Below are 13,670 nucleotides of genomic sequence, written 5' to 3'. Positions count from 1 at the left end.
ATTCCCGCTAATTTTCATCATATATATGAAGATCTTTGATCTGATAAACACGCATACTTCTAAATCCCTAATCAAATCATCACTTGGTTCACAACCAAAGTAGTTAATGGTAATACTCTCTTTTAATGTATTTTTGTTCTTCTAATGTTTTTTCCATTATGTTCGAGTGATTGATAACTTCTTAAATTGCTCATTATGTGGTAAAAGATGTATTGATGTAATGTCTATTGCAATAATTAGTAATCATAATAATAACAATGACTATACAAGGAGATCGATGTTATTAAAATGTTGAATTGTTATCAAACTAATAATGTTGACTGAATACTGTATTATTAAATTATGCATATTTGGCATGGGGGTTTCATATGATCAGGCTAATAAGAAGCCTACATGTTATGAATATTTTGGTATATTTTATTGCAAATATTGTCATTTGTATATATGTGGCGGTTTTCATTTTTTTTTCCCGAACTTGCAGATTAGTTAGGTAGTTTTGAGGTTTATGTGTTATTGTGTTTACACATATATGAGTGCTCATGAATTTTTTGAATAACAGAAAGTAAATACTAGACAATAGCATCAAAGATGGATGATAATGTAGATATTACTATTCATGACGCTTCAAGACCGAGATGGGAATATATGGTAGAATCACCTATTATAGAGTATGTTTCTATTTTTTTCTTAATGCTAAGAGTTATTTTATCCTTATTATATCTCTTTATGATCCGTAAAGTTATGTGTCTACTTAATACTCCATTTAGGCAAACACCATCCAAGTACAAATTGAAGTTGAAATATGGAGGCATCTTTCGGCTAGCCAAGAAATCACGTACAAAAAGATATTGCTTTGGCTTTCAAAAGTCTATCTACATTGACTTATACAACTGGAATCTGCTAGTTGAAGAGGTCATGAAGCATTATCCATCAAACAACGACATGATTTTGAATGTTTCTTTTATTGACAAGTTTGTCGTAGATCAGTCATTTATTGAGCTTAAATCTGATGAGAATTTCATGGTAATGCTAAACATGTACGACAAGGAGAAAGAAGTTACTATATATGTGACTACGGATTCTAACCACACATATACTTCAAAAGAGAGGTATAAATAACTATATTTTACATTTTAGTTGCAAAATTTATGTAATTAATCATGCAATCTTTTGACACGGTGCTCAAAATGAAGTCATCAATAAACCGCATGTTGAGGATGAACCACATGGTGAGGATGATTCAGACTATTGTCCAAGTGAAGAGAGTTATCACAGCCACTTTAGTAGCGATAATGAAAATGAACTATTGAACGAGGAACTAGAAGGTTACGCAGATATCAAGAAAAATCCCATCATGAAAGTGCATTCAAAGTTTCCAAACGTTGTCGAATTCAGAAGAGCTTTAAACCATCATGCTCTTATAAATGAATTCGAGTACTTCATCAAGAAAAGTGAACCGAGGCGATTCACAGCAAGGTGTGCACAGTTAGAGTGTAGATGGAGGATTCATGCTTCTATCATGCAAGATGATATTACCTTTGAAGTAAGTATTTTAATATAAGAAATATAATGTTCTTAATTATTAATATACTAGCTTGTATGTCTTACAAATGTTTATGGTGTTCAGGTTAAAACGTTGGTAGAAGAACACTCTTGTATTCGCAGTAATAAGGGTGGTAATAAGTGTGCCACTCAAGGATGGATTGCGGAAGCTGTTAAGGACAAGCTGAAATCTGATGGTGATGTATCACCTGCAGATCTCGAGAAGTGGCTAATGAAAACTTACAGTGTCGAGATTCCATACCTTAAAGTTTATAGAGGGAAGGAGCAAGCTTACACGGATATGTATGGAAAGTGGGAGGACTCTTTCTTAAAGATGGAAATTTTCAAAGAGGAGCTGATAAGTAGGAATCCAGGAAGTGTTGTTGAGATTGACTTCGAAATAGATGGCGATAAGAAACGTTTCCTTCGTTTTTTTTCATTAGCTGCTTGCTCTAAGGGGTTTCTTGTGGGTTGTCGTCCTTACATTAGTCTTGATGCATGTCACCTAAAAGGAAAGTTTAATGTTGTACTCGCTGCTGCCACAGGTATTGACGGTAACAATTCCATTTTTCCAATAGCATATGGTGTGCTTGAATCAGAGAATACAAAATCATGGACATGGTTTCTTGAGTCATTGAAAAAAGCAATTGGGACACCAAATGGTCTTGTTATCTCTTCAGATATGCAAAAAGGATTAGAAGGGGCTATTATACGTGTTTATCCAAACGTTGAACACAAAGAATGCATAAGACACCTATATAGAAATTTTAAGACAAAATTTCATGGTGACTTTTTCAACTTCAACTTGTGGGGTGCATCAATAACTTATTGTCTCAGTGAGCATGACAAATTGTTAAAGAAGATTGCTGATGTACGTGAAGATGCAATAACATATCTCAATGAGAACCACAAAAGGATATGGAGTCAAAGCAAGTTTGGCACAACATCCAAGTGTGATTATATTACCAACAATGTTTCTGAAGTTTTTAACTCTTGGATTGGTGCGGTGCGCTACAAACCAGCGCTTTATCTCCTTGATTCCATTAGAGGGAAGCTTATGAGGTGATTCCAAAAGAAAAAGCAGATTGTCAACAATTGGAATGGTACACTGGTTCCTAAGGCTAAGTATTATCTCAACAATATTTTTAAGGTGTGTGCTAATGTTTTTTCTATATTTAAATTGGTTATGTAATAGAGTACTAATGTGTTCTTTTGTTTTTGCATGTAGAATTTGGGTGAATATGAAGTTTGTAGAAGCTCGGGAAATCGAGCTGAAGTGGAGTATAAGGGAAAACGATGGGATGTTGTACTAGACGAGAGAACGTGTAGTTGTCGGGTTTGGCAAGTTAAAGGGCTTCCATGTGTGCATGCAGCGGCGTTCATTGCTTTCATAAGGGATTCTAATTGGGGAAAATACGTCGATCCTTATTTCACAATCGAGTCATTCAAAAAGGCATACGCACTAGAAATCTCTCCTATGCCCGCAAAGGATCAATGGATACACATGGAATCGGGCGAGAAAATATATCCACCCAAGATTAAACGCCCAGCTGGAAGACCTAAAAAGAATAGAATCCTGCAGTATGACGAGCGCCAAAAGAAACAAAAATGTCTACGATGTGGTCAATATGGACATCGTCAAAAGAGATGCAAGAATATGGCTAATCAAGTTTCTGATCCATCTCAAACTTCTACCAGCAAAAGGTTAATCAATCCTTTTATTTTTGTTTAGTCTTATAAATGCAAGTTATATAAACGACGTATTAATAACTTTTTGCCTATTTTAGGGGAGGCGGAAAGAAAAGAAAAACAACAAGCAGTTGTTCAATATCGGGTTCAAGATGAAAAAGTTTCCGAACAAGAAGTCTTATTTGTTTGATTAAGTTGTTTATAACATTCTGGTTTTTATGGGCACTTTGTTTGTTATGTTGCTTACAAAACGATTTTATGTTTTCTTTTTGGTTACATGGGGTGGCTTATGCAAATGAGGTTAAATAATATCAGTTGTTTTGTTGCTTATATATAGTAAAAATGTGCAGAGGAGATAAATGGGTGGGATGGGTAGTTAATATGGCTGGGTAGGGATTGTGAATTCTTTGAAAGTTATGGATGAGTGAGATGCAATTATGAAGATGAGAATGGACTCATGGACTGAATATACTAACTTGAGAGGGTATTAGCAGTTTTAAGAACTTGAATTTGTTGAGAAGGTATTGTTACTTGATTCTGTTGTAAAGTCATGATAGAGGTTAGTCTGTGAGTAGGTGCTTGATATTGTTAGGCACTGCATTTTGGTTAATGTTTGTAACTTGTAGTGTTGTCCATGTTTAAAACAAAAAAGAAAGTATCAATATGTCGTCCGTTATAGTGTATTAACAAAAAAGGGCCAAAAGGGTACAAGAGTCATTAGGAAATTAAAAAACAATACATAAATGATTTTTGAAATTTAATGGTGATTAAAATAATAATTTGGGGATATATGATATTTTTAAGTTTAAAATGGGTAAATTTGATATTTTAAAGTTGACTTGGGTATATATGATATATACATGGTTAGGAAGGGCATATATGAAATTAACTCTTAAAAAAACTTTCAAAAAAGAAATATAAACACAAATATATTTACACAACATATACAAACGTTGTTACTTCATTAAATATATACTTCAAAAAAGGGCCATATGTTTGTTTAATATAGTATGTGTAAGAACCAAACTCATTAAACTAAAAACCCAATTTTTTTTTTTTTGTGCTGGCCGTAAATTTATGGTCTAGGACCGTAAATTTACGGCTCAATTACAACTAGCCATAAAATTTGCACCGTAATTTGCTCTTACATTTTTTTCGTCCCTGTTTGAAAACATCTCAAAATTGCAAGGACCGTAAATTTATGGTCAGAGACCGTAAATTTATGGTCCGACCTGCACAATTCCATTTTAGCCAAAAATCCATATTTCACTTTTCATGCTACAAATTATTTAAACCAAAACACCAAAATGAGTAAAATCATATATTACAACATAATTGATAGATCCAAAACCTTAACCATTGAAATATACATTAAAACGCCAAACGGGTCATTCGCCCAAAATGATCTTTCAAAGCAAAACGATCATGTCAACCTTTAAACACCATGTGAACCATTTGCAAATCAAATTCCAGAAATTTTATCCTAAAATAAGTTAAACCAAAAGAACATTGTATCATGAGCCATCATGGTTATTAGGGATAGTCTATCAACAATTACCCAAGTTGCCCACCTTCAAGCCAATGTTCTACAAACTCCAACTTTAACTTCACTTGATCACCTCCTTTTCCTTGCTACTACCACTACCTATAAGAAAATTTAAACAACTAAAATATAAGCAATTTGCTTAGTGAATACATATGAATATGATCAATATCTAACTATACAAAACCAAGTGCATATAACAATTTAAGCCATTCACTTAACAATTAAAACAACAACAAACAAATCATGATCATGTTACTTCTACTTGGCCAAGGATATATGCTAGTAGGTACCTCATCATCTACTAGTCTTACACAAAACCAAGGTATGCTAGTAGGTATCTCATCATCTACTAGTCTTACACTCCATATATGCTTAGTCTTACTCAATTCAACATACAATTGGGACATAGAAATTTATTCATCTATGGCCTTCATATCACAACTATGGACACATACATATGTACTCACCTTGATTTTGGCTATTTGCCAATGTATGGTTATTAGACTCCACAAATTGATCTTCACCACATATACATAATTCAACATATTTATCTTTATGAGTTCAATAACTCAATTCTTTCACAATCATCTAACTAATTTCACCATAACTCTAACTTCATGGTGTTTGGCTTATTCAAAACCTTCTAAAAATCAAATTCTCATAGTAAAGCTTCATACTATATCTACTAGCCAAATACCACCAATTATAAAGTTCTTACCATTGGGGGGCTTTCATTATCAACATACTTTTTCAATCAAACTATCAATTTCTCAATCAAATTGATTAGGGCTTTACTTGAAAACCTCAAATAATAAAACCCCCAATTTCTATGATTAAGAACCCTAATTTAATAAAAGGAACTAAAAGTAGGTTAAGAAAATTAATACCTCAAGAATTCAATAACTTGGACTTGAATCAAAATTCCCCTTTTTCCCTTTTTCTCTCTTAAATTCAGCCACCACCATCCAAAAACACAACTCTAACTTTCCAATTTTTGCTTCTTGAAGATTAGTGATTATTATTGTTATTGTTAAATCACTTGGAAGATTGATTGAAGGGATTAAGAAGAAAATTTGCTTTTGAATTGGAAGGATTTAGAATGTGATGGAAGATTAAACCTTTTGAGAGAAATTAGACTAATGATTTATCAAGCAAAAGTGGCTGGGCTATTCCCCCCCCCCCCTTGCCACGTAAATAAAAATATAAATGGGTATTTTTACCCGCTATCCACTAAAGTTCCAACTAAATTAACCCCTTATCCCAATACAAAATACTAGGAAATTAATTTAATGTTAAAACTATAAAAAGGTTAATTTTCTATTACCTTAAAATTATTAGGGTGTTACAGTATGCTTGCGGCCTTTTTTCATGGTATGATAAGTGACAATGTACCGATACACTATCAAATTTATGTCACTCAAAACAATGAGGAAGAAAAAATGTTGATAAAATAAACTCAACAATCAATAGAAAACAAAAAATCAACTAAATATATATAAAACAAATAAATATCAAAATTTTGCTAAACAATATAACATAATATTTAGACTTTTTTTTATAGAAAACAAAATGTTAAAAATCGTACTATTACAAAAAAAAAATGTTGAAAAACCCCAAAAGTTAAATTTAAAAACAAAATATTCAAAAAAAATTTTTTTTTAAGATGATTTTGTTTAAATAAAATCATATTACTTAAATTAGTTTAATATAAAAATCAAATGAAACAAAAAGGGGCAAAAGTATAAATATTAAACTTCAGAGTTATATATGAAAATTGTGTAGGTACAAAAATAAAAAAGTCAATGGTGGGGTGGTGGGACTCGAATCGTCCCATGTGGGGGATAGGCTTTACCACCAAACTAACCTCAAGCTTTTATCAAATATTGACATATTTTTTATTTATACTGAAAATGCAGATGGAGACAAAAAGACTACTATTCACATCCACTTCTTTTATTAAAGAAGGTAATGTTTGTTTTTTTTAAAGGGCTAATTGCTTGGAAAGTGCTCCAACTTTGACACTTTTATTTTTTAGGGGCTCCCAAAAAGAGAGTTTTATTTGAGGGATTGAAACCGGCTAAAATCACTTTTGTGGGATTAATTACAAGTTGCCGGTTAAAATTAATTTCGTAAATCATTTTTGATTTATTTTTAATCCGTTTATTTCATACGTGGATATTACAACGTTTTATTATTTTCCACGTATTCTTTCCACTATCACATAAACATGTTTATAAAGGGGTTTTTTTGGATCCAATCCCACATATTAGAGTTAACATCAAAACACACCAACCCCCCCCCCTTTTGTCTGGTAAACCCTATATCGAAAAGCCCCCACAAAATCTTCGTTGTCTCTTAAATCGATTCATCTTTTCAACAAGTTTCTAAATCGATTCATTGTCTCTACATGTTTCAGGTATGTTTATTACATCATATATCTCTTTAAATTGTTTCAGCATTTCGATTTAGGGTTAATCAGGGTTTCTTCATGGCGATTGCATGGATTGTTTTGAAATTCGAGTTTTTCCAATTAAATATTATTTATTTATTTAAAAAATAATATATTTTGTTTATATATTTCAGGATGCGTGAACGATTCTTTGAATTTGATGTACACTTTGATGGTGCTTTTGCCTGGCCTCCTCTTAGATATGAACACGAAATTGTCATGCTTATTTGCATAAGTCTTCTCGATTATAATGCTTTTGTTAAGTATTTAGAAGAGTTAATCCAAAGCTCATTCAATGCAATGTACTTTTTACTTCCTGAAAAGGATCTTGGTAGTCGTGGTCTAGTAAAAATTGATGGGCAGCAGCAAATAACTTGGATGTTTGAAATTTCACATAGTTATGGTAGACTACATGTATATCTAGATCATTTCATGGATGACTTAAGTGATTTTATATCAATACCTTCAAAACCTAGTGATGGTGACATTGTTGATGATCAGTTTAATCTAAATGATTTTTTGATTAGTCAAAGTCAGCCTGTTGCTACCTTAGGTGAGCAAAGTCAAGTGCCAAATAAGGGTAATGAAAGTTTAGGTGATAATGACAATGATGATACTCAGAATGATGGTGATAATGAAAATTATGATAATGAGAATGATGGTGATAATGGTAATAAAGAGGAAAATGATGATAATGAGAATGTAGGTGATAATGGAACACAAAAGGGTAAGGAAAAGTAAAATGATGTTGATAATGAATCTAGTGAGGATAGTGACTATGAACCAAGTGAAAGTGACACTGAAAGTGATGCCAATTCAGTTGACTACCTCTCAGAAGGAGAAGATGAGTTAAGGGAATTTAGGCTGTTGAAAAAGGCAAATAATAATAAACCCAAGACCAAAAGGCAACCCAAACTTGGTGATCCAATTCCTAAGGTTGAAACTGCCAATCCCGACCTAAATGATGCAGTGGCTGATCATGAGGAGTATATGAAAGAATTGTATGAGAAATTGAAAGCATCAGAGTTTGTGGATGAGGATCCATTTAAAACACTGCAAAATATTGAAAAGTGACCAGTTCACAATACAAATACTCATTGGAAGCAGAAGAAATCAAATGTTGGTGAAAGGTTTGTTGATCATCATCAGTTTAGGGACATGATAACATACTTTGCTCTTGCAAATGGCTTCTCTATTTGGTTTGAGAAGTCAACACACAAAAAATGTGTTGCAAGGTGTGGTCAAAGACCTCCAAAACCGGAAAAGCCTGAGGTTGGTATGCAAAAAAAACAACAAAGGTACCCTGCAGCAGAAAGAAGGGAGGAACCAAAATGCCTATGGAGATGTTATGCTAAGAAGATGGATAATGAGGCCTCAATGCAGATTATGTCTGTAAATGATGAACACACATGTGTAAGAAACTTCAGGTTTGGCTCACTAGTAAACTATAAGTGGATTGGTAAAAGGTTTAGTGATAGAATAAGGGCACATCCATATATCAAGTTGGTTACTATAGCTGATATGGTCATGAGGAAGTACAAATGCCAAGTTACACCAAACCAATGTAGAAATGCCAAACTGTATGCACTTAATGAATATGAGAAGTCACTTGAAGAACACTATGGGATGCTTAGAGCATATGGAGCTGAGTTATTGTCAACCAACCCAGGATCAACAGTTAAGATTGGTGTTACCAGGGACCCTAATGACAAGGTTTACTTTGATAAAATGTATATTTGCTTTGATGCATTGAAAAGAGGGTGGAAGCATGGACGTAGAAGAGTGATAGCACTTGATTGATGTGTCTTGAAATAGCCTAATCAGGGTGAGTTGTTGAGTGCCATTGGGAGAGATGGTAACAACCACATTTACCCAATAGCATGGGCAATTGTAAGTGTGGATAATAAGGAGAATTGGAAGTGGTTTTTAGAGTTATTGTCTGAAGATCTTGACATTGGAGTTGGTCCTGATATCACTCTCATATCTGACCAACACAAAGTAAGTTTGCTTTTATTTATAATATAGTAATATGTATATGTTTATTGCATATAGTATAGTAATCTGTATATGTTTATTGCATATAGTATAGTAATATGGTAGTGATATGCATATGTTAACTACATATAGTATAGTAATCTATATATGTATTGTACACTGTATATGTTTACATTGGTATAGTAATCTGCAAATGTCTACTTATTTTAGGGTTTAATAGAAGCAGTTAAAGAAATAATGCCCAGTTCTGAACATAGACAATGTGAAAGACATATATATGAGGGATTTAGGAAGCATTATTCAGGTGCATATTTGCAAGGATTATTTTGGGCTGCTTCAAAAGCCTCATACCCTCAACTGTCTGAGAGAGTTATGAAATAGATTAGAGATGCCAACCCAAATGCAACCCAATATTTAATTGAAAATAATCCCAGAACATGGTCAAGAGCCTTCTTTGAACTCAACAGAGGTTAATGTGGAGAATGGTTTCTCAGAGTGTTTTAACTTTGTGATTGTAATGGTAAGGAACAAACCAATAATTACAATGTTGGAGGCCATTAGAACTATTATGTTGGAGAGGATGAATACACTAAGAAGATTGTCAGCAAAGTGGCTCACTGATATATGCCCCTCAATCATCAAAAGATTAGATTGGTGCAAGGATCAGCAGAGGTACATGTTAACTATATGTGTAAATGTTACTAATTTAACTACTTATTTGGTTTTCATTAGTGTGACTGTTAAGTATTTGTGGGTATTGGAAGCCATTTCATTGTGGTCTAGATGAATGGGAAGTTAGACAAGGAAATGAAAGATTTAAAGTGAATGAAACAAGAAGAACCTATAGTTGTAGAATGTGGGAGCTGACAGGCCTACCATGCCCTCATGTAGTGTCTGTCATATTCAAGATAGCTAAAAATGTGGAGGATTATGTCCCAAATTGGTTTAGAAAGACTCTGTATACCTAGACTTATGATTTCTACTTGCATCCTGTAGGTGGCATGACAACTTGGGAAGAACATTTGGGTAACAAACCCCTACCACCTAGACCAAGGGTCATGCCAGGCAGGCCCAAAAAGAAAAGAATCAGGGCAGCTCATGAGAGCCAAATAACAAGTAAGGGTAGCAGGATAAGGGTGAGTAAACATGGTGTCCAAATGACTTGTCAAAGGTGTCTGCAAGCAGGTCATAACAGGAAAAGTTGCCAAAATGAACCAGTTGAGAAGCTAAAAGAAAAGGTTTACAAGAAGATGGGTGACCCCCTAAAAATGCAGTCCAAGGTAGCCAAAATGCATCTGAATCTAGTCACAAAAGGCAGAAAGTGGGTAGGCAAGCTAAAAATGCAACCCAAGGTACCCAGAATCAAACTGAATCCAGTCACACAAGGCAGAATGCACCTGAAGCCAGTCACACAAGGCAGAATGCACCTGAAACCAGTCACACAAGGCAGAATGCAGGCCAAGGTATTGGAAGCCAAGGTGTTGAGCAAAACAGTCAAACTGTTGGAGGTTTCTCAAGTCAAAATCAAACTAGACCACCTGCATCTGGGAGAGGTTGGACAACGAAGGCCATTTATGTGGATAAGGTGGTAAGTCCCAAGAAAACTCAAATGGAAGGCAACTTTGCTTTAGGATCTTGTACTGCTACTACCAAAGGTGTTGCTCTAGGGGTATCAAGCACTGGGTTTAGCAGCCCTGCCACATTTGGGGTCAAAGGTATTAAAATGCTTCTTTGAATTACATTTATTAAGTTGTCACATTTGCAAGCAAAATAGTTACATTTATTATGTTTCAATTAGGTCCAAGGAAACTACCAAAGTGGTGGGGTGTTGCAGTTTGTGTTGATCCAAGTAAAGGTGAAACATTCATTGGTGGGGGTGATGGAGTGCCAATGCCTATTTTGCCACCAAATGTTCCAATACCAAGTGCATCTGAAATGCTTAAGCAGAAACAAGCAAAGATGGCAAAGGGTAAAGAAGTAGATGTGCAGGAACCAACTATGAGCCCAGTGAGGATAAGCAATAAGAAATCAAGTCCTACAAAGTCAATAGCCAACAAATCAACTCCCAAACAGGCAACACCCAAGAACTCAACTCCCACTAAGCTGCCAAAGAGGAACCCAAGTGAGAGAATTCTCAAAAGGAAACTGGCAATGAATATTCAAGGGCCTGGAGAGTCAAAAAACAATGCTTTGGAACTTGAGTAGTTTGTTTCATTTACTTTCTTTAATGTATGTTGCAAAAAACCTATCTTTTATGTTTAGACTGATGAAACCTATGTTTTATGTATGTTTCTAAGACCTTATCTGTTGCTACTAGTTTGTACAAACTGATGCCCAATTTTGTGGGGAATGAAGATGAAATCTTTTGGGCTTATTTACTTGTTTATACACTTTCATTTTGATTCATTACGATTCATTACTAGTATGTGTGAGTATTTTGGTGCGTACAACACACAATGACAAGCACAAATATGTAAAAATACACAAAATAGAGCATGCCTGCAAAATGAGTTGACTTCAGTGTTGTAAATCTCGGCCGTCTCGGCCGAGATATCGGATCGTATATCGGAATCGGCCATTCCTGGAGACGGGATGGCTAGGATCGGTCAAATATCGGGTCAACGCTGGTCAACGTTGGAAAACTCGTTGGATCGGGTCAAATATCGGAATATCGGTCAAATATCTGGTCAAAGTCAAAAAAAAATCTATATTCTCAGAATATATCATATATCATATATTTATATCTATTTATATTTTGTCATTTTTTTGAAAAAGTTATACAAAAGTTCAAAATTTATGAGTTTTTAATATATATTTAAACTTTTATTACATATATTTCCATAAATTATTATTATTATTCACTATTCACCCAATCTGATATCTCCCCAATTTTTCAAAATCTCCCGTCTTCCCACCTCGCCGATCCGATCCTGATCCACGAATTCTACAACCTTGGTTGACTTCATTACAAATACGTAAACATACACAAAATAGAGCATGTCTACAAAATTAAACAACTTATAAATCCAACCACATTAATATTGAACCAATATGCCTAACAAAAAACACAATACAATGACAACCACTAACAAGCAAATTAACATCCTTTCATACACCTGCATTTTGGCCTTAGCCGTATGGTTATCTTCATTTAACTTCGATCTTTCGACCCTTGAATATGGAAGTTCTTCAAAATTCGATCTTGTTCTCAGTCCTTCAACATCATCATGTGAATCGAACACCAACTCTTTGTAATACTCGCTCGGGAGTTCTTCATCCAAAAAACGATACATTTTACACTTCCTCCACTCATCCTACCGAAGAAGACACGAATTAAAATATGAATTTCATTACCCGATATCGAATTGACAAATACTTACCATAATTGGACAACTTAGAAACCTTCTACCAGGGTTTTTTCGAGTCCAAGATGTACGAGGGGTTACATGAAAACCACATTCACATATATCGACATTTCCCCTGCCTCTGCTTCTTCGATTGGTTGATGAGCTCGACATGAATTTTGTAATTAGGGTTTGTGTAAATTTGGGGGAAAATAAGTTGTGTAATTTAGGGTTATGTGTGTGTGTATTTATATAAGGAGAGAATATCAGGTTTTATCAAAATAAAATAAAGGGAAAATGACATGGCATAAATAATAATAAAATATTGATTAAACCGGATAGTTATAGTACACGTAAGCAAAAACTTATCGCGGTCCCACAAAAGTGATTTTAGTTGGTTTCAATCCCTCAAATAGAACTTTTTTTTGTTGGAGCCCCCAAAAAATAAAAGTGTCAAAGTTGGAGCACTTTCCAAGCAATTAGCCCTTTTTTAAAAGAGAGTGATATATACAGTTATTTACAACAACCTTTAGTTATCTACAACAATGCATGTCTTACATAGTTATACATTGCGCTGTAAAATATATATTTTTGTTGTAGATGACTGTAAGATGTTGTAGATATACCATTCCCCTTTTTTAAATTAATAAAAAAAAACACTTAGAATAGGGTGTGGATATGGTATCAGTACGATTCGTCTATATTTGTTTTGTTTTTTTTGTTTATTAAGTCAAGAAAACAAACATTTTTGATGACTTAATGGATTAAGTATTTTTTATTAAGTCTTGACTTAATTTATCAAGTCTCAAACAAACAACACCTTAGGGGCATTACCGCATTACCATAAACACAAAAGCGTATTCATGTTTAGTATCAAACTATAGACAAAAGAAATAATTATGTAAAATCAAAGCACAAAAACCTATATAAAAGAAGATTAAAAAAAAAAAAGTTAAAGTACAAAAAATTTTTGGTTTATACATGTTGTTTTCAATATATATGTAAGAGACTGTATCCGGTTATATTGTAGAACCCGACCCCAGTACTGTAGAACCCGACTTTAAATTGTTATGCATATAATTTTATGTGTCGGTTTTGGTTGTTA

The 13,670-nt window shown here is 33.9% G+C and overlaps 1 protein-coding gene across 1 annotated transcript; it reads left to right on the top strand.

Annotated features, from left to right (window-relative positions):
* The first annotated feature begins 588 nt into the window (after positions 1 to 588).
* Positions 589 to 3,425, top strand: LOC122593291. Its single transcript, XM_043765685.1, has 6 exons — positions 589 to 668; positions 768 to 1,023; positions 1,217 to 1,543; positions 1,628 to 2,548; positions 2,771 to 3,211; positions 3,330 to 3,425. The coding sequence occupies exons 1-6, from the start codon at positions 589 to 591 to the stop codon at positions 3,423 to 3,425; spliced, it is 2,121 nt and encodes a 706-aa protein (XP_043621620.1).
* The last annotated feature ends 10,245 nt before the right edge of the window (positions 3,426 to 13,670 follow it).

Source organism: Erigeron canadensis, chromosome 1 (genome assembly GCF_010389155.1).
Source record: "Erigeron canadensis isolate Cc75 chromosome 1, C_canadensis_v1, whole genome shotgun sequence".
Taxonomy (NCBI): Eukaryota; Viridiplantae; Streptophyta; class Magnoliopsida; order Asterales; family Asteraceae; genus Erigeron; species Erigeron canadensis.
Note: the sequence above shows the minus strand (reverse complement) of the source record. Positions and strands in the feature narration are given on the sequence as shown.

Coding starts and splice junctions, on each gene's coding strand:
- LOC122593291 (XM_043765685.1), top strand. CDS start 589: ATGGATGATAATGTAGATATTACTATTCATGACGCTTCAAGACCGAGA. Junction 669..767: donor GTAGAATCACCTATTATAGA/GTATGTTTCTAT, acceptor TACTCCATTTAG/GCAAACACCATCCAAGTACA. Junction 3,212..3,329: donor GCAAGAATATGGCTAATCAA/GTTTCTGATCCA, acceptor TGCCTATTTTAG/GGGAGGCGGAAAGAAAAGAA.